This window comes from Ascochyta rabiei, chromosome 4, assembly GCF_004011695.2.
Source record: "Ascochyta rabiei chromosome 4, complete sequence".
In the NCBI taxonomy this organism is placed as follows: Eukaryota; Fungi; Ascomycota; class Dothideomycetes; order Pleosporales; family Didymellaceae; genus Ascochyta; species Ascochyta rabiei.
In genome coordinates this window covers 1,243,012-1,267,621 of record NC_082408.1, presented here as the reverse complement: position 1 = coordinate 1,267,621, position 24,610 = coordinate 1,243,012, and the positions used below count along the sequence as shown (strand labels likewise).

The following is a 24,610-nucleotide window of genomic DNA, read 5'->3' as shown; positions in this document are numbered from 1 at the left end:
GAGGACTGACGACAATTGAACAGGTGCCAGGAGATACAAGGCGTCAACGAGACAGATCTAGAGGTTTTTGCCAGGAGAAGGCAAGAAGGTAGAAACGAAGGAATTAATCTAGAAAGGAAAACAGTATCAGGAGCGCCAGCTGTGAGGAAGGGAAAACAAAAGAGAAGAAACAAAGGTTGATTGTATTCAGCATGGAATACGTAACTACGAACAGCGATTTTCCAACATGTCTCCTAAACTTACGCCACAGGTCTAGCTGCTAACCTCCACGTAACATAAACCATGCCTACTACAACCGCTAATCAGGCCTTTCCACCAGCCAAATTATCCGTCACTTCTTCCTCCTCTTCTCCATAACATCCACGCCATCCCCCCTCGCCCTTGGGGAGCTGAGACGTCCGCCGCCTCTCACAACTCTGTCGAACGTGCTCACGACTCTCCATGTTCTTCAACTCGCGCATCCACGCGTCTTCGTCGTCTTTGGAACTGCTTTTAGCAAGAATGTGTACGCTGCTTGTGGATCGCACGTGCTGGTAGCGACGGCGCGAGTCGTCAATGGACGCTTTACTGGTATGGTGTCGATGAGTGCTGGTAGAAGCTCCGCTTTTGTTGCACTGGTGGTGTGGGTGGCTGAGCATGGTGAGTTTGGGTGCTGATTGCGTGCGGGAAGGAGAGAGACTTGTCAATGTTGATCGTGGGAGGGGCTTGGACGTGTTTGTAGATATCGATGACGACGAGGAGAATCGGCTGTGGAAATGCCGAGTTGGGGAGATACGTGTGTTGATGCCATCGACTGACATCCGCTTTTCTGGAGTGCCTTCGTGGGTAGAGCGATCTTGTGACCGGCGGTGGAGTGCTAGATTATTTTGCCGATCCGCCCGCATGGCTTCCATTCTCTTGAGCTCCTCTGCCCAATGGTCCAAATCTACAAGGTTTGGACCTCGGTGCCGGAATTCTCGGTCTTCTGGGCTGAGTTCTGCGCTTGGGACTTCGTCAATGATCTCTGTCGAGACACGGAGGTCGGTGCGTTGATGGAGCGAGTGGACATGCTTGTGGCTGCTATCAGAAACACTGGCTCCACTTGAGCGTGTTGTTGAATGATTTTCTTTGGTGGAGCTTGTGCTTGACCGTTGCGGGAAGCGAAAATCGTAGCTCCTCGTCGAGCTGACAGTCTGCTGAGTGTTTGCACGCGATCTGGGTGAAATGAGGTCGCTGTTGGATAGTTCTTCCACCATGGAAGCAAGTGCTCCTGAGCTCGAGCTTGTGCTCATTTCGCTCTTGATGCTCCGCAAGAAGTTACCGTAGCTGTAGCCATCGTCGTCATCACTGCCGCTGCTTGACCCAGCAGCCTTAGCCCCATGGAGCTTAAGTGGCGAGATCTGTGCTGCCCATGCAGCTTCAATCGCTATATCGGGGAGCTCTAAATCGGTCCTGCGCTGTTTGCGAAGCATACGAATTACCTCTCGTTGCTCATCCAGTATCGAGACGGCTAGATGAGCAGGTGCCTTGTAGTGTTTTGAACCCAAGTTCTTTGGAATTGTGGCGAAAATCTCATCATTCATCCAGTTGTTCTGTTCATACAACTCGGCCTCGTCTTTGATGGATAGCTGCCGCTGTAGAGCAGCTTCGCGCATGGCGTGGCTTTGCAACTTTTCTGGAAGGTCCTTCACGATGGCCTTTTTTAATTTCAATAGTCGACAGTGTAGCGTCACATCAGCAGCTGCCTTCCTATCTCTCGATATGATCATGTTGACCGGAACAAAATCATTCTCGTCAAGTGAAGAGTGCATGTGGTAACGGGCCAAGCAGTACTTGCGAGCAAGAGCCTCGATTTCACATTTGATCCTAACATAGACTTCCCGAGCGTCTGTATCAGCCAAAACAACCTGAGAAACCGGTACATATTTTACCACGGCGGTAGATGTTGGTGTCTTATGCTGCTCCGTGTGTGGTGCAGAATTCTCCCAGAAACCGCCTCCGGAGAAGGCATTGCCCATCGGTGTAGGTGAAAGAGGTGTCACTGGACCTGTCGGCATGAGGTCCCAACGATATGTTCGTGGCGTGGATGGCGCCAGACTACGCCGTAGAGGCAGTGAAGCGGTCTCAGTTTGAAGGCTTGTAAGCTCGCTGTGTCCCGACGTTGGTGGTGAAGCTATTCGAGGAACTGCAGGTGCTGATGCCGTCGTCATAGCTCGCGGTCGCCCCGTAGGTTGTAAAATCGTGTGAGGTTCATGCATATTGGCGTCGTGGTGCAGCGATCGGACACAGTCTTCTTTGCTCGCAGCTTCGATAGCAGCAACAACAGTCTTCCACTTCCTAGCTGCGAACTTCTTCTTCCAGGCCAGGGCTACCTCCAACGTTCTTTCTCGCTGCTCATCGTCTGGCATGTACTTGAGCGCATGTCGCACATGTGACTTCTCAAGAAAGCCTTTCGGAAGTTGCAGCGGCGGCTTGGGTGGCGGTCTTGGTGGCTCGTTCTCGTTCGGCACCATGCTGTTCACGACGAGACCTAGTCCCGGATCCATCTTGAGCGTCGTAGTATGTGAGGTACTTCCCCTACGTGAGGTAGTGTCGGAGAGAGGAAGAGATTGTTGAGCGGTGGGTTAGCGACGGGCGCAGCAAGCTATACCATCAGCAAGGTTCGAGGTGAAAGTGAACTACAGCCCTGAAGTGTCTTGGCGTACAGATTCCTGTTTCACTCTACATCAGGTTCGCGTTGCCTTTCACCATGCCTCGATCTTGGGTATAATCTAGTCGTGGGCTGAGAGAGCTTCCAAGATTAAGAGCTTCTAGGGATGAGAGGAAAGAAGAGGCAGTGACACTGAAACAACAGAAAAACCCGAACACAGACCTACAATCCCACATGTCACCGTAGATGGGAAAAGCTCGATTGCAGACTGTTTGCAAGCTGACAAGTTGTTAGAAGGATACATCAACGTCTGGAGGTTGCACGCCGTGCGTGTGTACTAGGACTTTCTTAATGCATCTTGGAGGTTGGCTGGCAGGAGGCTGCGGTTAGCTTCTTCTGTAAGGCGTCTGGCTGGTAAGTGAAGATAATAAATAGATAATATGTAGATAATATTGTTCAAAATCAGTCTTTCGAAAGACGTCTAGATGGTTGGTATTCAATCCCGCTAATGCAGATGCATGTCTATTCCAAGAAGGTAAATAGATTCGTGTGAACGACGTTAAGAGCACGGTCGGCCTCGCGCTCCTCAATGACGCACGAGATATTGATCTCGCTAGCACCTGTGAGATGTATTAGCAGGACACCCCAACATAAGAGATTGAATCGTAGAGCATACCTTGCGAGATCATCTCGATGTTGATGTTGTTGTTGCCGAGCACGCTGAAGAACTTGCCACTGATACCAATCATGTTCTTGAGCTGCTTTCCGACCAAGCTCACGATGGCCATGTCAGGCACGATGTCGATAGCCCCCAGCTCACCTAGGTCGTTAACCGCGCCCTGAAGGTCTTTGTCCTGGATCCTATACTCGTCTTCGCCGCCACCGCTCAACATGGCAGACTCGGAATGCAGGGCCATGGAGACGTGGACCTCGGAGGAAGAAATGAGGTCTACGGACAAGTGCCAACGGTCCAAGATGCTGAAGATGTTCATCAAGAAGCCGTGAGCGCGGGTGCGCTTGTTGCTGTGCACGTTGAGAACGACGATGTTGTGTTTGATCGTCACAGCAGTGGGGCGCCTTGGGGTGTTCAAGGCGTTCAGAAGGCTGGAAGAGCGAGTGCGGAAGAGGCCGTCCCTGAGAGGAGAGTGTGAATCCAGCGCCTTGAAGCTGTCAGGGAAGATGATGGTTCCTGCACCGCGCGGGTTCATGACGTTCTTGATGCGGATGGGGATTCGTGCGCGGATGACCTGCTCCATGGTGAAGGGGTGAATGACCTCAGAGCCGTAAAAGGTCAACTCGGCGGCCTCCGAGGGCGTGACGCTAGGAAGCAGAGCAGCGGTAGGGACCTTGCGAGGGTCAGCCGTAAAGATGCCATCCACCTCCTTCCAGATCTGGAGCTCCGTGGCCTTTGTACCGACAGCAACCAGTGCGGCGCAGAGATCGGTGTAGCCACGTCCAATGGAGTTCAAGATTCCGCCGGGGACGTTGCCAAAGAAGCCTGTGATGACTGGCACCTTGTCGCCGCATGCCTCGACCTCCCTGGCGAGAGAGGCAGCCAGATCGGCGTAGAAGTGCTCGTTGAGGCCCTTCTTGGGGTTGACGAAGGTGACGATGTCGCAGAGGTCGACGAATTGGGCGGGCGTGCCGCGGTCGTTGAGCAGGGCAGCCATGTAACGACAGCTGAGCTTCTCGCCCTTTGCAATGATCTTGTCCTCGGCGCGGCTGGTGACTTCCTCGAGGTGTTGGGCCGACTCGAGGATCTTGGTCAGAGTCGCGCATTCGGCGTTGACGTCGTCGGTGAAGGCTGCGAGGATGTCGGCGCTGCGGATGGTGTCCTTGGCGGCCTGGACGTGGTCGGCGCGGATGGCTTCGACGATGTCATCGTAGCCGCGGTGGCCCTGCTGCTCGGCGGCGCGGGCGGTGCGGAGGAGGCGGTTGGTGGTGCCCTCGGTCTTGTTCTTGGTGCTGCGCGCAGAACAGACGATAGCGGCGCGATTGGCTTGGTTGCCAGCCCTGGACGTGGTTGTCAGTGTGGCCGTCGTGGCGGGGGAGATGCAGCGCCCTTACTTGACAATGCCCGCTATATTCTCCGCAAACTTGCCCACGCTCGTTCCTCCAAACTTGAGGACCACCCAGCCGCCGGGCAGATGCTTTTCCTCGGTGTGGTTCGCTATCCGCTCGACCTCGCTCCTGTGACCGTTGGTGACTGCAGACATGGTGGTCGCGTGCAAGGCTTCTTTCAGAGCGAAAAGGGAAGTCGTCGATGTGTGTGGTGTGTGTGGGGGTTGCAGTGAGCTCGGCTGTGCGTAGCAATTGAGTGATTCGGTGACGTGGGGGAGGTGTGCCTGTGTTTCTGGTGTTGCTGAGTGCTGGTGGTGCTGGTGGGGCCCTGAGTCAAATCGTTCTTCCGCTGTCGCTGGCTAATCTCGACGCCAGCCAACTTCCGGCAAGTGCGCAGTTCCTCCGCCGCTTCAGATGCCGGCAGAAGAAAATTACGCAGCATGCTACACGTGAGAATACGCCACTATAAGCAGTTTTTTTCTTTTTTTTTTAATAATATGCAGGCAGGGTCAGATCGTCTGTCTCGTGATTGGGCCCTTCTTACTACGAAGCAGGTGCACTGTACGAAGGACGGCTGACCTAAGAGAGATCCAAGAGTGCACGATTCGCACAAATGACTTCCCAACACGGAGCTGTAGATGAACACTACAAGTTCAGCAACATTCCAATATGAAACTGAACATGCTCCAAAGGCTAGGCAACCTTTGCGCGGAGGAAATGCCTGAGGGAGCCTATTCATTGGACAGCAAAATCACCAGCGATTTCACCTCCTAGCCAAGTAGTTCATGGTCTTTAAACCTCGAAACCGTGCTCATCTGCGTCAGGAGGTTTCCATTCTCCTACTCCAAGGCAACCTCCCAGGCACTCCAAGTTCGGGGATTTGCTTGCCAATCCATCGGCACGCGTAGATTCCAAGTGTGACATGGCGCAATAATCTCCGTTTTCTCTAGCGAGTTGTTCTCGACTGCAAATGCTCAGACCGCGAATCGAGTCCAACCCAGGGACATCTGACGGACGCAAAAGAGGTAACAGAAGGTCTTTCGTAACAACTATAGTGCCCAAAACACTGCGACCTCAAGCGCGGAAGAGTAGTCTCGCAAGGCTGTCAGATCGCTTTTAATATTGAGCAGTAATTCCCTTGCGCTGCACTGCAATCTCTAGCGCCCTCGACCCAGCACCTAGTGGCGGCTCAACCCTCCACCCCTAGCCATTATCTACTTTCGGCTGTGCACTGCAATTGCTAGCGTGACAGAGCAAAGAGCGTGTTACCTAATCCACGTAAAGTCACCACGGCCACCTCCACCACCTCCACCACATCCCACACATCCTACACAAGTCAGTCACAAGGCATCCAAACGACCTTTCAACCAAAGAGCCGAAATAGATTCCCATGCGTTGAGCTACATCCAAGTTAACAGTGACCCCCCAAAAAAGAAACGACGCCCAGCACCAGCACCAGCACCAGCACCAGCACCAGCACCAGCACCAGCCAAACGCCTGCAAATGCTGCCATGCACCCTACAACCACCAGGCTCTCTCAAAAAGGTCCGAAAAAAATGAAAAGAGAGACAGAAGAGGACAAACGCCTGTATCTAAGGTATCGCGCGAGCATGAAGATGATGTAAACAATCAACGTGGAACATGGAACGTGGGACACGAAAAAAGACCGCGCAAAAGACGCCCCCTGCCACATGACATGTGATTCATTGATGAGAAAAACCTCCGGATCAGACTCTGCAATTAGGACCCGCAAGCAGGAGTCCCAAGGCTCTTGTTCCGGTCTCCCTTTCTTGCTGTGCCTACCGCCGTCGGTAGATATCGCTAGGATCGCGCTCGTTTCTCCCTCCCCGGTTGTCGCGACCGTCGCGGTCGTCTCTTCTGGCGGGACTGCGACTGCGGGTCCGTCCGTCCCTTCTGTCTCTTGCGAAGCCGCGAGAGTCGCCGGGCCGACGGTCGTCGCGGTAGGGGCGGGTGCGGTCGGGGCGTTCGTCTGTGTGGCCTTCTCTTGAGTTGCCAGAATCGCGGGATCCTCGTCTTTGCTGGCGGTCGTCGGGCTCGCGTGATCCGCGGGGACGCTCGCCTGCTTGGTAGCTGGGGATGTAAGTGTCGCCTGGTGGGGGCTGGGGTCGTCTCCGGTCGCCTCCATCTGGTCCGTACCGTGGCGGGAGCGGGAGTGGGTGTCGACCTTCGCCTGGTGGAGGGGGCAGGTTGGCGCCATTGCCCCAGTTTGGTCTTCGTCCTCCTTCCGGCGGTGGGGGAGGGGCTGCTCTGTGGTCGTACCGTGGCGGGCCACGCTCATTGTAGCCTCTCGGGGGCCTGTCGACGCCCGGTGGTCCGCGGTCTTGAGGACCGCCATAGCGTCTGTCGCCGTTGCCCCATGAATTTGGTGGTGGACCAGAACCGGTCCATTCGCCATTTGGTCCTACGCCGACGGTTCCGCCCGCGGGAGCAGGTGGGAGCGCCTGCTTTTGGCCGCGGGCGTTGCGGCGATCGAGTTCGTGCGAGTCGGCGAAGGTGGGGATGTCCTCTTCGCGCATGGGCCTGGGGTTTTGTTTGAAGTAGGGGTGGTCAATTGCGTCGATTGCGTTGATGCGGCGCCGCCAGTCGAGTCTCATGAGGTCTTTGATCAACGACAGCCCTGTAGGCGACAGCTCGTGGAACCTTTGCGCCATGGTGCCATTACTGGGCGGGAACTGACGAATCGGCTCAGCGCCGGGGAGCTCGTGCCAGCCAGGCATAGTCTGGTCGTTTGGTGAACCGACAAGTTCGAAAATAATCTGCGCTTGGTGGAGGTCGCTCTGCCCAGCCAAAATGGGTTTGCGCTTGAACATCTCGCCGAACACACAACCTGCCCCCCACATGTCTATCGCGGGGGTGTATCTTCTCAGCTGGAGGAGGAGCTCTGGAGGTCGGTACCACCGTGTGACGACTAATGTTGTGTACTCGCGTCGAGCTTCGCCGTTGCCCTTGCCTCGCTGCGGCACTGGTTCGTCGTAGTGTCTTGCAAGACCAAAATCGGCGATCTGAAGTCGCCCGCGGTTGTTGATGAGCAGATTGGCGGCTTTCATGTCTCGGTGAAGGATGTGGTTGTCGTGCAGGTATTGCAGGCCCTTGAACAGCTGCAGCATATAGCATTTGATCTGCGCCTCCTGGAACTTTACATCTGGGTTGTCGAGCAGCCCTGATAGATCGTGGTCCATGTACGGCGTGACCATGTACAGAATAGCGCGCTTACGACCCTCTGCCCTCGGTCGCTCGACTGCCATCTCTTCGAGCCTCAAAACGTTGTCGTGAGATAGCATCTTGAGCAACTTGATCTCTCGCAGCGCAGTGATTGGAAAGCCATCCTTCTCGTTGTGCATCAAGATCTTCTTCAGCGCAAAGACGCTGCCTGTGCTTCGTTGGCGTGCCTTGTGCACTTCACCAAATGTTCCCTCGCCCAGCTTCTGCAACATCTCGTACTCGCCGATCTTGGAGCATCCCTTGAAACGGCGCTGCAGGCCGTTCTGCAATGTTCCGGTCACCGGGGTCACCGGGGTCACCATGTTGGCGGTCGCAGTGGCGAAATTTTGTTGCTGATGAATTGCGTGGTCGTTATCCGCGGACTCGTTTCGCTATGACGCCCAGCGCGGATCAGTCAAGCAGGTGTCGCAAGTACGCAACGCGGTGGACATGGGAGGTCGTGACGATGATATGGGGCGCGATGCGGTGGCGGACGCTGCCATGGAGTATTTGGACGGGCGATGGCGATGGCGCTGCTATTGTGGCGGCGGCATAACAGCAAAGATTCGATCTACCGACGTGGAGCAAGAATGCGATGGGTGAACAGATGCGCAATCCGAGGCTTGGCGCCCGCCGCACTAGCTCCGAATGCTTTCAACCTCACCTCGACCACCAGCGACCACGCCGAGCCATTGCACCGCACACGCCGCAGGTACGCCGTTGCTGCCTCTTGGGATTCGTCGAGGATGCCGCTGACCAGTTCCCAGGCTCAACCACAACCATGCAGCCCACACTCCGCAGGATGGGTCCGCCCAAGTACGCTGAGATGCCAAACCACCCCATCAAGATCCACCCCGTCCGTCCGTTGTACAGGTTCATGGCCACCGGTCTCGGCGCCTCCATGTGGTTCTTCGTAAGTTGTAGAGCCTGCACTGGATGTGCCTGTGCTAACATCAGCAGTTGATGTACCGCGCGAAGAAGGACGGCCCGGCTCTGCTCGGCTGGAAGCACCCCTGGGACCACTGAGCAAGAAAGCGAGGGTGGAACGCTGCAGGAGAAGAAGATTGTTGTTTGGGTGCTTACTGATCCCAAATCAAAGGCATTGTACATTTACGGGGCGAAGTTGAGAAGTAGGGAGGATGACGCACAATATCCAGAAGAGAATCAAAGTAAAATGTTACAAGCAACACACTGTTCTGCAGCTTTACCAGGAGCCCTGTTTGACATTTAATGTAGCAGACAAGGTGTGAATTGCACGACTAATCTCGGAGGTCTGAGTGATTGAGTATAGATGCATTAATATTGACGGCTTCTCGGCCTTTTCATACGACAACGGTCTTCGGAGGCCATGGGAGTACCACATTACATCGACACCACTACTTCGCCTTCTCGAACAGGTAATGGCTGACACCCCATGTATCTCCGCCGTCCCACTTGAACAACTCCGCACACGCCAGGTAGAAAACCTGCCACCTATTCCACCAAGTCACCACCCCCTCCTTACCGTACGTCTCCTCGAGGCCCTTCATGATACTCTCCTTATTACTCAGCATAGTAAGCAGCCAGTCCTCGCAAGTCTTTCCATAGTGCATGCCGTTCACCCACCACTGCCTCTTAACCCTCAACTCATCCTGGAAGAACAGCAGAAGATCTGCACTGGGCATCGTCCCGCCCGTGAAGAAATGCTCCGTCATCCACCCGCCGTCAAAGTCGTACGGCATCGTCTTGTGCGCGAAAATGTGCACGAATAGTTTACCACCCGGCGCTAGAGCGCGCGAGACTTTGGCCGTGAGCAGCGCGTAGTTCTTCATGTGCTCGAACAGCTCGATGGAGACGACACGGTCGAAGGACTCCGGGGTGAATTCATAGTCTACGACGTCGCCGGTGATGACGGTCAGGTTCTTGAAACCCTTGGAGGCGGCGACGCTGTCGATATGCTGTTTCTGCGTACGGCTGTTAGAGAAGGCGGTTATCTTTGCGTTGGGGAAGATCTCGGCAAAGTAGAGGGATGCTGAGCCCCAGCCGCATCTGTTGTCCATTAGTCTTTATTGACGTATGGTCACGTGGGCGTTCGGGATTGATGTCTTGGTGGGTTACTGTTAGGATAAACATACCCGAGATCTAAGATTCTCTGCCCATCTTCAAGTTCCGCCCTCTCAACATACGTCCTCAACATGGCAATCTCAGCCTGCGCCAGCGTCTCGCCGCCCTTTTCGTACAAGCACGCCGAGTACTTCATCCGCGGCCCGAGCATACCTTTCAGCACAGACGTGCCGACTTCGTAGTGCTGCTCATTGGCAGTCGCAGTCTCAATGGCAATGGGCCGCGTGCGCAACAGCTCAACATACTTCATCTTGGACTCGTACGCGGCTTCTAACGACGTGCTGGCGATGGAGTTGAGACGGTCGGCCAGCTGCGCGCGGATGCCGCGGCGGATCACAAAGTGTGGGAGATAGCCATTGTCGAGGAGGGGGTTGATGACGGCGTCCGACATGACGAGGTCTGGCTATTGTTAACATTCAATCTTAAGGTTTGGAGGATTTCATGGCTGATACCTGAGATGTAGTTCATCTTGGATGGTGTTGGCAGTGCGGAACGGTTGAGTTCCAGTATTGATTTGATCTTCAGCGTAAGCGGGAGCGCGGAACTTCGGCTCAAATATACGTCTCCAAATTATCGCGACTTTGATGCTATGTGGTTGAGACCACGAATAGTTTCATGCCCAAAGTAGTGCGCTGTTTGCGGCTTAGTCCCGTTATGATGACGTCAACATACGCTACATTGAGCGTTGCAAGTCAGCATAAAAATGGTGGAACAAGATGAATGATTCGACTTTTGTTGTTCTTAAACCTCTCAATACGAGAATATGTAGTCGTAGTGAGAATAGTGAATGCGAAACAAAGTATTGACCAATAGGAATTGATGATCTACATATGACGTCTCTGGCTGCATGCATAGCCTCGCCAGTACAAACAAGGACCAGCCTTGGGCCCCTAGTCCCTGGTAGAAATGTGGTTACTTGTCGACAGTCGAGCCGTGTGCTCGAGGTAGCCGTAAGTCCCAGGCCGGTGCATTGCGCCCTACAAAACGTTCTCTCCCCTCAATCCTCTTCCCAATCCGGCCGACAGTTACAGCCCTTGGTCTTCAGATGCATAACCCCAGTCCAGCTTGCTTCCACGAGCCATGCCGCCCACTCGATTTCATGCTCCACGGCGCGGCGGCTCTCACCGGTGTCGATCCGCTCCTCCTTGGTCTTCTGCAAGAAGTCCTTCAACTTGCTCGCACACTGGACAACAGATGGGATCGAAGTCTCGCGACCGCTGACCTTCTTCTCTAGGTCGTTGTGGACCATCCTCTCTAAGCGGCCGACCAGCCCCGCATACACATCGCCACTCTCGTCCCAGGTAAGCAGCGTCTTTGCCTTCTGTTTCAGGCGCATGGTGTCTTCACTTGTGGCTTTTGTACAGGGAAGCGTACGCTGGGGTTTGGCTATGTGGATGGAACCGATATCCCTCATGACGACTAGATCGTCGAAGGAACTATCTTGGTCGATGAGTGCAATACCTTGTTGGAACGGCGCAGCTTGTCTCTCGTCGTGCGGATCCCAGTCGCATTCTGTGTCGGGGTATTCGTCGGAGTCGTACCACAGAGGTTCTGAGTAGCTGAAGCCGTAGCCTTCGCGCTTTTTGGTAGGATGAGAGAAAACGGATGGATCGGGGGCCTTTGGTTCATGAGGGGGTTCAGACGACAAATCTGAAGGGGTGTCTGTGTAGTCGTGTTGTAGAGGCCCGGTAAGGTTGTTCTGTGCGGTTGTGACAAGCAGCTCAGAGAAGCTTCTGTTCAACACTTTGTCCTCTTTGCTTGGGGTGACTGGTTTGCTGGGTGAGTCGATGGTAGGTAGAATAGGCAGGAATGGTCGTGCATCTTCACGGTTTGACGGCCGCCCTCTCCTTCTGCCCTTCTTTAGAGGACCTTGAGTACCTCCCTGCTGAGCGCTGAACGAGAACCGCAGACTGACATCACGGCGGTTTGTATGTCGATCCACTCGTGGAGTAACGATTGAAGACTTCTTGCTGGACGACCGTTTCCTGGGTGTCGAAGGCTGACGAGTAGTGGACTTTTCTACTCTGTGTGACGGAGCTTTGGATTTTGAATGCGCTTTAGTAGATTGGTTTACGACCCCACTCCTACATTGTCGGCTGTCTACTTTTCTTGCTGAAACAACAGAATGCGCGGACCTCTGCGGCGTTTCCTGACTTGATGGTTCCGCTGTAGGAAATGCGCCCGGTATCGATAAGCGTTTCTTTGGTTTGGCTGTCACTCGCCGCAGTGACGGCGTTGCCGCCGGCTGTGGCGCATTAGCAGGAATGCGACAACCTGTCGCAAGTTGCACGCTCAGATGCGTGGAGCAGACTCACAGATTTAGACATGTTGTCTGGCTTTCTTTTGTTATTCCCTGAAGACATCTCGCCGGTCAAAGCACCTTGGATGTCATGCTGGTGGGGATGGCTGGTTGATGTGGGGGTAGCGGCACGTTTCAAAGTAGCGTGGGACTTTCGTGTTGTCGCGTTCTCATGCTCTGCCTCTTGTTTACAACAACAAAAGAGGGTCTGCTGGCGCCTACACAAGTCTTTGCCCCACCGACGTGCGTTTCTGAGGCGATCCCTCGCGTTGCAAGAAAAGCGGGCTACAAGCTGACAATCCGAATAATACAGGAGGTATTTGACGCTATTCTCCTAGCCAATCTACAAGACTTCAGCGACTTTTCTTAAACCTCAAGAGCGGTAATAATGGCACTAAAGGCCCCCAGCATAACTGCTTGCAGCTTAAAAGGCTGCTGCCAAGACAGTGTAGCCAGCTCTCTCTGCAACGCGAGAGGCAGTTGACTAGGATTGGCGATTGGACAGGGTGATTTGCAGGAGGCGAAGGGACAATAGACGAGCAGATCTTGAGTAACGTGCAAATGCGCTTCCATGCGGCGCCATGATTGTTCAGGTATCGCTGTGGTATCGTCTTGCGGGCTCCGAGCCGCTCATGCCCTCTTGAACGCCGTTCGCCCAAAATCGTCTGACCTCTTCACTTTTTGCCATTCTCCATTAGCTCCACGCCGGTCCGGACCACACCGATGGCGGCTCCTGTCTGTATGGCTTCGCTGCCTCCTCCGCTGAGTCTGTACTCGATGTCTGCCAGACCCGACATCCAAGTCACCATGACTTGAGGAGGGACGTCATTCTTGACCAGCTCCTCACTCACTGTAGTGAGAATGTCCGCCAAAGCCAGCCCCTTCATGGTCTTCAGGTTGTTGACTGTGCGCAGACACTGGGTCATGTCGTTTGTCGAAAGCAGTGTGTCCAGTATGAATTTAACGTCTGAAGGGTGCGGTGCTGCAATGCAATCGTAAATGGTCGTCTGCGTAATCTGGTCTCGTACGATGGTGCTGGGGTCTGCTGCAGGCTGCCCAGGTGGTTGCAAAGGCGTGCTAGATGCATGGCAGGCTTGTAACACGTTGAGCGCTCGTCTCATGTCTCCCTTGCTGAGCGTCACCAGCGACTCTGTAGCGTCTTGCGTGATGTTGACCTTCTCGTCTTCGACAACCTTGTCCACCAGATTCCTGATGTCTCGCTCCTTCAGTGGCGAGAAGCGGAAACGGGTGCATCGAGAGAGGAGCGCCGGGGACAGCTTATGTGTGTAGTTTGCGATGATGCAGAAGCGTGTGTTGGCTGTGTACTTCTCCATGATCCGTCGCAGGGCCATCTGCGCTGTCGAAGTCATGGCGTCCGCCTCGTCCAAGATGATGAGTTTGAAGGTGGCAAGCGATGCATCCCCTGGCTTTGGTGCGGCCGAGAAGATCTGTTTTGTGCTGCTAAAGGTCTTGATCTGCTCTCGTACCACGTCGATGCCTCTGTCGTCTGATGCATTCAGCTCCAGGACCATCTGCCTCATGTTCTTATTGCCATATATGCGTCGTGCGAGGGCGAGGACAGTTGATGTCTTGCCGGTGCCTGGTGGCCCGTAGAGGAGCAGATGTGGAAGTCGGTTCGAGTCGACGAACTTGTTGATGGTAGCTATGATGTCTTGGTGCCCTTCGACATCGGCGAGGGAATTCGGTCGGTACTTCTCCACCCTAGACAGAGGTCAGCCACTTTTTTGTCTCTCCCAATGTTGTTGCTAACCATGGTAGCGAGTCTTCGGCCTCGACAGGCAGATTGGCCGCACTTCTCTTGCCCTTCTTTGTGTCTCCCCCAAAGCTGATGGAGGTGTCTGCAACAGGTGCGTCGACGTCCATCTCATCCTCGATATCCGACATGATGGTGGCACTGAGGCTTTGGTCGGAATTTGAGAGTAGAGGAAGACCGAATGAAAGAGAACCGCCAGGTGTTGTTGTTCAGTCTAGAAGCGAAAGCTTTCACGGCATGACGACGCGAGCTGGGAGACGCGACGGACGGACGCGTTAATTGGCAGCCGGGAGCTGCGTCTGCTTAGTCAACCCCCGCGGTTCAGCCCTACGACAGGCACACCTCACATCACTGAGCTGCGCCGTCACCGCCGACGAATCCCACGAGAGCTTCACAACACGCCATCAGACCGGCAAGCACAATTCCAAGATGCCTGTAAGTCCTGGAATGTCTCTCGCGACTGCAATCCATCTAGTTTTGTTCGCAATTGCACACTTAGCTAATCCTTCCAGGCCTACCACTCCGTCTTCCTCGAGGAGCCCAACCAGCAGCTGATCGGTACCTCCCGCCGCCCGCCGCACGCATGCGCCGACTGACAGACACACCAGGCAACTTCGCCCTCCTGCCGCTGCGCACACGGACCCGTGGCCCTGCACAGCAGCTCCCTGCGCTGCCCGCCGACGTCACCGAGCTCAGCATCGACGCATCACACGAGTCGTACGACCCGCTGGACGAGATCCTCGCCCTGTTCCGCGCAAACACATTCTTCCGTAACTTCGAGATCAAGGGCCCCGCGGACCGCGTGCTGATCTATGGGATTCTGTACGTGAGCGAGGTGCTGGGCAAGATCAGGCCGGGCATGGGGAGGAGGGAAGCCGAGAAGGTGCGTCGACAGACACGATCCGGTAGCCGGCAACAGGACGAAGCAAGAAGAAGCTGACACACCCCAAGGCCGTCATGAACCTCGCGCTCGACACCAACTTTGCGATTCCCGGCGACGCGGGATTCCCGCTGAACCAGGCGTTTGAGGCGCCGCCGGACAGGAACGCGGCCGAGGTGCTGCGCCAGTACATTATGCAGATGCGGCAGGAGCTGGCCACGCGGTTGCTCAACAGGGTGTATGCGGACGAGACGGGCGCGCCGAGCAAGTGGTGGCTGAGCTACACCAAGAGGAAGTTCATGGGCAAGGCGTTGTAGACGAGACAAGGAGGCAGTAGTGGTGTGCGTATTGAAAGCAAGATGACAATGACAAGTAAGCATTGTCGTGTGTATTGAAGGTATCTACCAGCTTCGAGTCCATCGTCATAATCCTGGAGGAGCGTTGTAGCCTCATTCGATGCGCAGCGAGCCGTGACCCAACAAGCGCATGAGACGCACACCCACACGCCGATCGAGGGGATATATCCATCCGATAGAACCAAGCACACCACTACCCTTTACCCTTTCGCTGGCGTCTCCCCAGCCGTCTCAACAACCGTCTCCCCAGCCGTCTCCCCAGCCGTCTCGACGACCGTCTTCCTCTTCTTCCTCGTCCCATGCCCTCTGGCCTCAACACGACCTTCAACGGGAATGACGCGGGTGCCAGTAAAAACATAGCCCTCGGCGCCGCCTTTGCTCGTCATCATGGGGTGCGTGCGCTCGGGGAGGACCTGCCACTGCCTCGCTCTCGCGGTCTGCAGGGTGGGAGCGAGGAGGAGCGTTGGGTTGACTGGGAAATCATCATCGTCATCATCATCGTTGCCATCGTCGTCGTCGGCGTCGGCGTCGGCGGTGGTGGTGTTAGTGTCGTGGCGATGACCGAGCGTTCGTTTGCCGTTTCTCCGTGTATCTGTACCGAATTCTCTCGCGATGAACGCTGCTCTGCGCTCTTTCGAGTAGCAGTCCGTGAGCTCGACGAGCGGCTCGACGTTCTGGTGGTAGACGACTACCTTCCCGCCGCCTTTGACGAGCGGGACGAGTTCCTTCAGCACGCCCTTGACGTCCATGCTGGTGCACACGACCAGCCCGTCGAAGCCGCCGCGCCTGGTTTCGTCGACGACGCGCTTGCACTTCTCCCATCGTCGGCGCTTCTTGTAGTAATTGCCCCGCTTGCTGCTTTTCATGTTGGCTAGCTCCGTCTCCGTGAGCTGCTCGGGCTCGATGTAGGATGGGTCGTCTGAGGGAGAGAGGAGGGAGAGCCAGGAGAGCGATTTTAGGTGCTTGTATAAGGGGTGCGAGGGCGAGGGCTGGCCGAAGTCGTAGCCGAAGTACTTTAGGCAGGCGAGGTTGGGCTGGTTGTTTGGGTGCAGGATGGTGAGGGTGTTGGTGTAGGCGGACATTTGGGGGATGTGTGGTCGTGGGGGTTTGCGCGGACGGGTGGATGCGTCGGCTGCGGTGTCGGCGTCGGGCATGGCGGTATCTGGTGCGCTGTTGGAGGACGGTTCTGGTGCGCTGTTGGAGGGCGGTTCTGGTGCGCTGTTGGAGGGCGGTTCTGGTGCTGCTTCTTCCTCGTCATCTGAAGTCGACTCCTCTTCTTCTGTGGGGTAAAGCAGGCCCATTTTCTCGGCGAGTGCGGCTGTGACGAGACCGCCCGTGTCGTCTACGACCAGCCACCTTCCTCCTCCGATCTGGCTGACTCCATCCTCGGCGGTCAAGACGCGGGTCTTTGCGCTGCAGTGGACGTTTGACCAACTGCAGATCAGGCCCAGCAGGTCCTCCCTCAGCTCCATGATCCTGTATGCCTCCTTCTCCAAGATGTGCTCGGCAAGCCTCCCTACATCCAGGGGCAGCGCGGTGAAGCGCCTCAAGAACTTGCGTGACTTCCGGAGAGTGTACTTTGCGAGCGAGAAGGCCGTCTTCTCACTGATGGCCTGGTGCGAGGCCATGATCTTCGCGATGATGTCCTTGCCTGAGCCCGTGCCGGCCTTCTTCAGCTCCTCGATCTCCTCCATGGTGAGCGTCTGGCGTGTCGCATCGTCGACGGTGAGGCGGTTGTTGCGCATGAGCACCTCGCCGTCAGCACCCACAATGTCGAAGCCAGCGCCGCCTTCAGCGCTGTCGTCTGCCTCCTCGTCTGCTGCAGGCGCAGGCGCAGGCGCATGTCCGTCGCCTACTGCTTCTGCATGGAGCTCTGCGGCTGGCACGACGCGCAGCTCGGTCTTGGCCTTGCCGTCGTCCTTGTCGAGGAGCTCGTAGGTGAGGTAGTAAGGCCGGCCGAGCAGGAGGTTGGAGTTGAAAGTTCCGAATTTGCCCAGGAAGATGTTTCTACACGAGCGCATGAGCAAGGCTGGCTCGCGAACCAGGCGTCATGGAGGGCTCACTCCCGGCTATGCAACGTACGTGTTGGGTTTGAGCTCGACGATCTTCAGGATGCCCGAGGGCAGGCGCAAGGCGACGTGCGTGTTGGGGCGGATGTGGGAGTGCATGGCGTTGGACTGACAGGCGTTCACCCGACCAGGCGCGACCGCTAGGCTCGTCTGTTGCGTCTTCTGTGTGTGGTGAGCGTTGCGACAGGCGCGTGCTGCCGGAAAGGCGAAGAAGTAAAAAGCAAAAAGGTAAAAGCAAAAAGGTAAAAGCAAAAAGGTAAAAGGTGAAAAGGCGAACAGTAGCCGCAGCGAATGGCCCTGTCAAATTTCACATGCGCTTCCCCACACTGCACCGCCGCAGTGCAGCGCAGCACAGCCACACGACCCATGCGTCCGCCAACCGCCGCCGCGCTGCAATGACGTTGATTCGCGCGCCGGGTTCATAGCTCCCGGATAAGTACACAGCTGGCCGCGTATGCGCAAGGAAGGCACTCGACGCCACGCCTACGCCTCGTGCAGTACTTGACCGTCTGCTGCTCGCCTACTCAGGACGTGACTGTTTGCTGCTCACAAAGTCAGGACGTGCCTAGTCGTCTTGGCCCAGACTCGACAGCCAAGCCACTGCCACTGCCACTGCCGCCAAACATCCACCCGCGAGGCTTGGGGCTCATTGACCTGCACGCCACTGCACTGCCACTGCAGCCAAACATCCACCCGCGAGGCTTGGGGCTCATTGACCTGCACGCCACTGCACTGCCACTGCAGCCAAACATCCACCCGCGAGGCTTGGGGCTCATTGACCTGCACGCCACTGCACTGCCACTGCAGCCAAACATCCACCCGCGAGGCTTGGGGCTCATTGACCTGCACGCCACTGCACTGCCACTGCAGCCAAACATCCACCCGCGAGGCTTGGGGCTCATTGACCTGCACGCCACTGCACTGCCACTGCAGCCAAACATCCACCCGCGAGGCTTGGGGCTCATTGACCTGCACGCCACTGCACTGCCACTGCAGCCAAACATCCACCCGCGAGGCTTGGGGCTCATTGACCTGCACGCCACTGCACTGCCACTGCAGCCAAACATCCACCCGCGAGGCTTGGGGCTCATTGACCTGCACGCCACTGCACTGCCACTGCAGCCAAACATCCACCCGCGAGGCTTGGGGCTCATTGACCTGCACGCCACTGCACTGCCACTGCAGCCAAACATCCACCCGCGAGGCTTGGGGCTCATTGACCTGCACGCCACTGCACTGCCACTGCAGCCAAACATCCACCCGCGAGGCTTGGGGCTCATTGACCTGCACGCCACTGCACTGCCACTGCAGCCAAACATCCACCCGCGAGGCTTGGGGCTCATTGACCTGCACGCCACTGCACTGCCACTGCAGCCAAACATCCACCCGCGAGGCTTGGGGCTCATTGACCTGCACGCCACTGCACTGCCACTGCAGCCAAACATCCACCCGCGAGGCTTGGGGCTCATTGACCTGCACGCCACTGCACTGCACTGCTGCCAAACATCCACCCGCGAGGCCAACCACCGCCCGACGCCATGGTCATGAAGCCCTCGACCGACCAAGGCCTCGTGCCAGCACCGCTCTCCAAAGCGAACCCTCCCTACCCCCTCACACCGGGCGAAGAGCGCCTGTCCGCTGTGCCCTCGGCTCCCGCGCACAATGCCTACCCGCCCAGCTCCAGCGGTACCCCGGCCTTCAACTTCAAGACCCCCGACATCGCTCACCCGCAGAGAGGCGACGACGACCGCCTGCTTGACGACGACTCGGACTACAGCGACGAGGACTGGGACAAGTCGGACGATGACGACGCCTGGGATGACCCCAGCCCTGCAGGCGTCCCGGATGCGCTCAGGCCCGCAGGCGGGAAGGCGCCAGCGGCCACGTCCAACACCGAGGCCGCTCTCCCAGATGCTTTGAGAGCGGGTCCGCCCGCTGGTGTGCCCATCAAGAAGTCGTGGGAGAACCTCTCGCTCGTGCCCATCGAGAAGTCCGGGGAGAACATCTCGCCCGTGCCCATCAAGAAGTCGTGGGAGAACATCTCGCCCGTGCCCATCAAGAAGTCGTGGGAGAACCTCTCGCTCGTGCCCATCGAGAAGTCCGGGGAGAACATCTCACCCGTGCCCATCAAGAAGTCGTGGGAGGACATCTCGCCCATGCCCACCGGCGCCAGCGCTGTGTCGTACGGCGGCGTCAGCACCATATCCAACGATGGCTCAACGAGCTCCGTGCCGCTGAAGACGAACAACCCCTACCTCAAAATGCAAGCCACCGGCCAGAGCACCTTCGATTCAGACAACGTCTGGGGCGACTCACACGGCCACTCCCAGCGCTTCGAGCCCGTGGAGCTGCCTGCCCACCAGACACCGGCGACGCCCACCAATCACATGGCCAACCTGAACATCGGCAACGACGTCCCTCAACAGCAGAGGGAGCCCTCCGTAGACCAGCCACCTCTGATTGCTCTCGAGGGTGCTGTCCCTCACCCAGAGCCCCCAAGGCACGATTCCACAGATGCCAACCCATGGAGTACGGTCGCAGACGCTGCGCCGCTCAACGGACGGCCTGAAAGCAGCTCCCCTCAAGAGACCCACACCGCATGGCAGGAGCCAGACATCTGGCAGCAGCATGAGCCCACAAGGCAGACTCAGGAAGCCCCTCGTCTCCACAGCGCAGCGCAAAGTCAGGAGTCTTATCAGGATCAACAAGTCCCTGCATACCCATCCCACCAGCCACAGCCACCTGTTCAGTCCACACCACCACATGCAGAGCAAGACTCCGCACATGTAGCGACCCCGCCAACCTATACGCCTCCCTCTGCTCCTCAATCGCTACCTCCTCCCGTTTTCAATGCCCAGGGACAGTCGCCACCTTCACCTCTGCGAGACGAGCCACTGCCACCACTGCCACCTAGGAGGTCGCTGGAGGAGCAACCACCGCCATTCCCTCCACGACCACTCGAGACGGGCATCACCGGGGCTACGTCCCCCGGGCCCGAATCGCCAAACGCCGCTATGAACCGACAGCGGAGGGAACACTACCAGATCAAGCACATTCGATGGCATGACGTAAACAAGCCTGGCATCCGGACCTCGCCAATCCTTACCCAGAACCTGAATGGACCATGTCCTTTGCTCGCTTTGGTCAACGCACTCGTACTATCAACTCCGTCTGGCACGGACACTGCTCTGGTCGAGACACTGCGCACACGAGAGCAAGTCAGCCTTGGCCTGCTGCTCGACGCTGTCTTCGATGAGCTCATGTCGGGGCGGCGCGGAGATGCAGCACAAGAGCTTCCCGATGTGAGCGACCTGTACAAGTTTCTCCTCGCTCTGCACACTGGTCTCAACGTCAATCCCATGTTCGTACCTGACTCCGAAGCTACCCATGGTAACACGGCACTTGCCCACCGCCCCGGAGCCAAGGCTGGAGGTTTTGAGAACACACCGGACATGAGACTGTATCGCACATTCGACATTCCGCTCATCCATGGCTGGCTTCCAGAAGCAGGCTCTGAGGCATATCAGGCCTTTGAGCGCGTAGCAAAGTCGTATGAGACGTCCCAATACGTTCAGTTCCAGGAAGAAGAACTAGACGCGAAGCTGCAGTCTGGCGAGGCCTTATCTGACAGCGAGCAACAAATGTTCACAGACATCCACGCCATTAAGGAATTCCTCAGTCAGTGGCCTACCCAGCTGACAGATCACGGCTTGAAGGTCATGAAAGACAGCTTGCAGCCTGGCCAGGTCGTGATTCTGTTCCGCAACGACCACTTCTCGACTGTGTTCAAGGATCCTCGAACGCAGAATCTCGTTACACTTGTTACCGACCAAGGATACTCAACTCATGATGAAATCGTGTGGGAGTCCTTGGTTGACGTCAACGGAATGGGCAGCGAGCTTTTCTCTGGTGATTTCCGACCCGTTGGCAACCACGACTCCGCTCCCCAGGCAGCGTTTCAGCAGCAGGAGCAGGCTCCGGTCGATGATAACCGCGGTTGGACGACTGTTCCAACTCGTCGACCAACCCAACAGCAATCTGCTCCAGCTGCGGAGCCTGCAACCCGGACCGACGAATCAACCTCATCGACCGGTCTTAGTAGGGCCGAGCAAGAGGACCACGATCTTGCCCTAGCGCTGCAACTCCAAGAGGAGGAAGAGGATCGTGAAAGACGCGGAGCCGAACAACGTGTGCGAGACAACGAAGCCTCCGAGAATGCGATAGCAGCGCAAGCACGCGAGCGCCCCGCTAACCGTAGAGCCTCTCGTCCCGGAGAGCAGCCACCGATTGTTCCGCCGCGCCGCAGCAACATCACAGGCTATAGGCCAAACGAAGGCCCAGCGCCGCCACCAACCTACGAAGAGGCTTCAACAGTCCCGCAATACAACCCTCCGCCAGGCCACCCGGCAAGTTCAAGCGCACCACTGCCGGGCCAAGGCAGTGCCTATCACGGCAACAGCGGCAGCGTGGCCCCGGGAACCGGGCCCTCAGGCAGACGTTTTTCTGGCCGACAACCTTCGACTTCTAACATTGGACGACCCGGAAGGCGGCAGAGTGCCGGAGTGGCTGGGCCAAATGGCGAAGAACGAGAGAAGTGCGTTGTCATGTAGACACGCATCTTCCGTCCGCTTCATCTTCGTTCTTACTAACATGAACCCTATTTAGGAGTTTGGCGCAATTCTGCAATCTGTACTGTTCAATGAGCTGAGCGATGGATTTGTGCTGGTTTATACCCTGGCGTTACACTGGTCTGCGGCTAGCTTCGAGTATACGGTAGCTAATGCATAGACTTCGAACATTTGTCCATTTACATCTCCCTCTTTCTTCTATAGTGATAACATCACAACTGATGACATCACACATGGCATCAAGCTGAAAGCAGTGAAGATGCACTTGCATGTCCTGCCGCCAGATGCGCCTCTTGAGCCTATGACGCAATGTCAGATCCTCTCGCTTGGCGTCTGCCACCCTCCACCTCCAACAGGGAAGGCCTCAACGTCGTCCATGCCAATCTACCGATGTCTGGGGCCCCGCGCTTCAACAGATGCCTTGGCCGTGTAGAACACCAAGCCTTGGCCACACTCTCAAGCGTCGGATTGGCAGCAAAAGCCTCTGAGACAAAGCCACGCACCTTGTTGACATCAGAGGTAAGGATGCATCATGCCACACAACAGAATGGACAAGGAGCGACGGGACCGTCGTAGTGCGATTCACAGTCAAGTATAGGTGACCTCCTGCTGTTTCCTCCAGCCTCATCAAATCTCCTTTGACATCACCTACCCCCGTCCATCATCATGGCTACCGTAGAAAAGGGCCAGCCTACTGCTGTGCCAGATACTGAACGCGACCCAAACTATGGCGAAGGCGAGCACATGGACCAGTCACAGACGGATCGCATCATCAAAGGCGACAAGGTCGAGCTACAAGACAGTGACGCTTGGGAGTGCTTAGGCTACTCTTTCAAGACTTGGCGAAAATGGCAAGTCTGGCGGTCGCTTCTTTGCAGATGCTGAATCTGACCCTGCTCGTACTGACTATCTCCAGGCAAATTCTGGTCGTCGTGTTCCTCATCCAGATCAGCATCAACACAAACGCCTCCATGTACTCCCACGGCGTCTCGTTCGTACATGAGCAATACCACGTCAGTGAGCAAGTCGCCCGCATCCCGCAGGCAGCTTTCCTCATTGCCTACGGGTTTGGCTGCGAGCTGTGGGCGCCGTGGTCGGAAGAGTACGGACGCTGGCCGATTCAGCAGCTGAGTCTGTTCCTTGTCAATCTGTGGCAGATTCCATGCGCGTTGTCGAAGAATTACGCGACGATTCTCGTTTTTAGAATCTTGGGCGGCTTGTCTACTGCCGGTGGTTCTGTCACCCTTGGCGTGCTGGCGGACATGTGGGAGCCGGATGAGCAGGAGTACGCTGTTGCTTTTCTGGTGCTCTCATCGGTTGGAGGGTCAGTCGTGGGCGCCATTATCGGTGCCTTTGTCGAAGCACGCCTGTCGTTGCCATGGTATGTTGAAGTGGCTACGCTGCCGTAGAGTCACCCCTAACCAGGTGCAGGATCTTCTGGGTCCAGCTCATTATGGGAGGCTTCGTTCAAGCCGTCCACTTCTCCTGCAATCCAGAGACGAGATCGACTATCCTTCTTGACCGCGAAGCAAAGAGGAGGCGCAAGACTGGCGAGGACCGCAACATCTACGGTCCCAATGAGATCCGCGGCGGCCACAAGATCAGTGTCAAAGAGTGTGCCACCATCTTCTGGAGGTGAGAAAATCATCCCACACTTCCAAAACGTGCAACTGACATTTCGCAGGCCATTCTACATGTTCTTCACCGAGCCCATCGTCCTCTGGCTCTCGCTCCTCAGCGGCTTCAGCGACGCCCTCATCTTCACCTTCCTCGAAGGCTTCAAGCCAGTGTACGAGCAATGGGGATTTGGCATCATCCAGCTGGGCCTCGCCTTCGTCCCAATTCTAATCGGCTACCTGCTCGCCTATCTCTCCTATATGCCGTCCATAATGCGATTCCGGCGCAGACGCAAGCAGAACCCAGGGTCCGTCGCGCCCGAAGTCCGACTATGGTGGCTGCTCTTCCTCGCGCCGCTCGAATTTCTAGGCATGATGGGCTTCGCATGGACGAGTCTGGGTCCAGACTACGGCATCCCGTGGATCGCGCCTATGATCTTCACGACCCTTGTCGCTATGGCAAACGTACGTCCCCTACCCTCCCCACACTCCACGTCTTCTAGCCATTTGATATACTGACTCCCGCTAGTACGCCATCTACCAGTCCAGCATCGACTATCAAACCGCCGCCTACGGGCCCTACGCCGCCAGCGCCACCGGCGGCAACGACCTAGCGCGCGACTTCATGGCCGGCGTCGCCGCCCTGTACTCGACGCCCCTGTACAAGAACATCCCCGGCCGGCCCGTGCAGTACGCGTCCACGCTGCTCGCGTGTCTGGCCGTGCTGGTCACGATCCCGATTTACGTCGTTTACTGGAAGGGCCCGCAGATTCGGGCCAAGAGCCGGTTTGCGATGAGCTTGGACAAGACGCGCGAGCAGCGGACGGAGAAGAGGAGGCGGAGTAGTAGTAGTAGGTCTGTAGGGGAGCAGGGAGAGAAGAAGAAGGGAGTGAAACATGTCGAGCGGGTGTGATTGCAGTGGGCAGGCGTGTGTGGTCTTTTATTTATCTATTTTTCATTGAGATCGATCGGT

At 56.6% G+C, this 24,610-nt stretch overlaps 12 protein-coding genes across 13 annotated transcripts, besides 6 other annotated features; 4 read left to right on the top strand and 8 right to left on the bottom strand.

The window, feature by feature from the left end:
* Positions 1-302: 302 nt before the first annotated feature.
* On the bottom strand, positions 303-2,525 carry EKO05_0002860 (uncharacterized protein; the record flags this gene model as incomplete). The annotated part of the gene is made up of 1 exon (XM_038945155.1): positions 303-2,525. The coding sequence occupies one exon, from the start codon at positions 2,523-2,525 to the stop codon at positions 303-305; it is 2,223 nt and encodes a 740-aa protein (XP_038801429.1).
* A 626-nt stretch (positions 2,526-3,151) lies between these two features.
* On the bottom strand, positions 3,152-4,845 carry EKO05_0002859 (Aspartate kinase; the record flags this gene model as incomplete). The annotated part of the gene is made up of 3 exons (XM_038937804.2): positions 3,152-3,249; positions 3,306-4,642; positions 4,697-4,845. 3 exons carry the CDS (start codon positions 4,843-4,845, stop codon positions 3,152-3,154), a joined length of 1,584 nt encoding a protein of 527 aa, XP_038801428.2.
* Positions 4,846-4,959: 114 nt separating this feature from the next.
* Positions 4,960-5,014: a tandem repeat.
* Positions 5,015-5,975: 961 nt separating this feature from the next.
* Positions 5,976-6,009: a tandem repeat.
* A 124-nt stretch (positions 6,010-6,133) lies between these two features.
* Positions 6,134-6,180: a tandem repeat.
* A 309-nt stretch (positions 6,181-6,489) lies between these two features.
* Positions 6,490-8,235, bottom strand: EKO05_0002858 ([Pyruvate dehydrogenase (acetyl-transferring)] kinase; the record flags this gene model as incomplete). Its single annotated transcript, XM_038945154.1, has 1 exon — positions 6,490-8,235. The coding sequence occupies one exon, from the start codon at positions 8,233-8,235 to the stop codon at positions 6,490-6,492; it is 1,746 nt and encodes a 581-aa protein (XP_038801427.1).
* A 458-nt stretch (positions 8,236-8,693) lies between these two features.
* Positions 8,694-8,938, top strand: EKO05_0002857 (uncharacterized protein; the record flags this gene model as incomplete). Its single annotated transcript, XM_038937881.2, has 2 exons — positions 8,694-8,825; positions 8,873-8,938. 2 exons carry the CDS (start codon positions 8,694-8,696, stop codon positions 8,936-8,938), a joined length of 198 nt encoding a protein of 65 aa, XP_038801426.2.
* A 350-nt stretch (positions 8,939-9,288) lies between these two features.
* Positions 9,289-10,483, bottom strand: EKO05_0002856 (uncharacterized protein; the record flags this gene model as incomplete). Its single annotated transcript, XM_038938063.1, has 3 exons — positions 9,289-9,940; positions 10,027-10,414; positions 10,468-10,483. The coding sequence occupies 3 exons, from the start codon at positions 10,481-10,483 to the stop codon at positions 9,289-9,291; spliced, it is 1,056 nt and encodes a 351-aa protein (XP_038801425.1).
* Positions 10,484-11,012: 529 nt separating this feature from the next.
* EKO05_0002855 (uncharacterized protein) lies at positions 11,013-12,378 on the bottom strand (the record flags this gene model as incomplete). Its single annotated transcript, XM_059636031.1, has 2 exons — positions 11,013-12,260; positions 12,331-12,378. The coding sequence occupies 2 exons, from the start codon at positions 12,376-12,378 to the stop codon at positions 11,013-11,015; spliced, it is 1,296 nt and encodes a 431-aa protein (XP_059492014.1).
* Positions 12,379-12,988: 610 nt separating this feature from the next.
* Positions 12,989-14,219, bottom strand: EKO05_0002854 (Subunit of heteropentameric Replication factor C (RF-C); the record flags this gene model as incomplete). The annotated part of the gene is made up of 2 exons (XM_038937918.1): positions 12,989-14,036; positions 14,086-14,219. The coding sequence occupies 2 exons, from the start codon at positions 14,217-14,219 to the stop codon at positions 12,989-12,991; spliced, it is 1,182 nt and encodes a 393-aa protein (XP_038801423.1).
* Positions 14,220-14,517: 298 nt separating this feature from the next.
* On the top strand, positions 14,518-15,285 carry EKO05_0002853 (subunit of the Arp2/3 complex; the record flags this gene model as incomplete). Its single annotated transcript, XM_038937994.1, has 4 exons — positions 14,518-14,523; positions 14,601-14,646; positions 14,697-14,971; positions 15,040-15,285. 4 exons carry the CDS (start codon positions 14,518-14,520, stop codon positions 15,283-15,285), a joined length of 573 nt encoding a protein of 190 aa, XP_038801422.1.
* A 239-nt stretch (positions 15,286-15,524) lies between these two features.
* On the bottom strand, positions 15,525-17,492 carry EKO05_0002852 (tRNA (adenine(58)-N(1))-methyltransferase non-catalytic subunit trm6; the record flags this gene model as incomplete). The annotated part of the gene is made up of 2 exons (XM_038937964.1): positions 15,525-17,331; positions 17,407-17,492. 2 exons carry the CDS (start codon positions 17,490-17,492, stop codon positions 15,525-15,527), a joined length of 1,893 nt encoding a protein of 630 aa, XP_038801421.1.
* Positions 15,805-15,877: a tandem repeat.
* Positions 17,493-17,594: 102 nt separating the features above from the next.
* Positions 17,595-17,665: a tandem repeat.
* A 282-nt stretch (positions 17,666-17,947) lies between these two features.
* On the bottom strand, positions 17,948-18,862 carry EKO05_0002851 (uncharacterized protein; the record flags this gene model as incomplete). The annotated part of the gene is made up of 1 exon (XM_059636030.1): positions 17,948-18,862. The coding sequence occupies one exon, from the start codon at positions 18,860-18,862 to the stop codon at positions 17,948-17,950; it is 915 nt and encodes a 304-aa protein (XP_059492013.1).
* Positions 18,863-18,931: 69 nt separating this feature from the next.
* Positions 18,932-22,003, top strand: EKO05_0002850 (uncharacterized protein; the record flags this gene model as incomplete). Its single annotated transcript, XM_038945153.1, has 1 exon — positions 18,932-22,003. One exon carries the CDS (start codon positions 18,932-18,934, stop codon positions 22,001-22,003), a length of 3,072 nt encoding a protein of 1,023 aa, XP_038801420.1.
* Positions 19,132-19,205: a tandem repeat.
* A 684-nt stretch (positions 22,004-22,687) lies between the features above and the next one.
* On the top strand, positions 22,688-24,550 carry EKO05_0002849 (uncharacterized protein; the record flags this gene model as incomplete). Of its 2 annotated transcripts, XM_059636029.1 has the most annotated exons (5): positions 22,688-22,872; positions 22,938-23,402; positions 23,453-23,656; positions 23,706-24,102; positions 24,167-24,550. In XM_059636029.1, 5 exons carry the CDS (start codon positions 22,688-22,690, stop codon positions 24,548-24,550), a joined length of 1,635 nt encoding a protein of 544 aa, XP_059492012.1. The 2 variants fall into 2 exon arrangements, with proteins under 2 accessions (XP_059492012.1, XP_059492011.1); XM_059636028.1 differs by having other exon boundaries at positions 22,688-23,402.
* Positions 24,551-24,610: the final 60 nt, after the last annotated feature.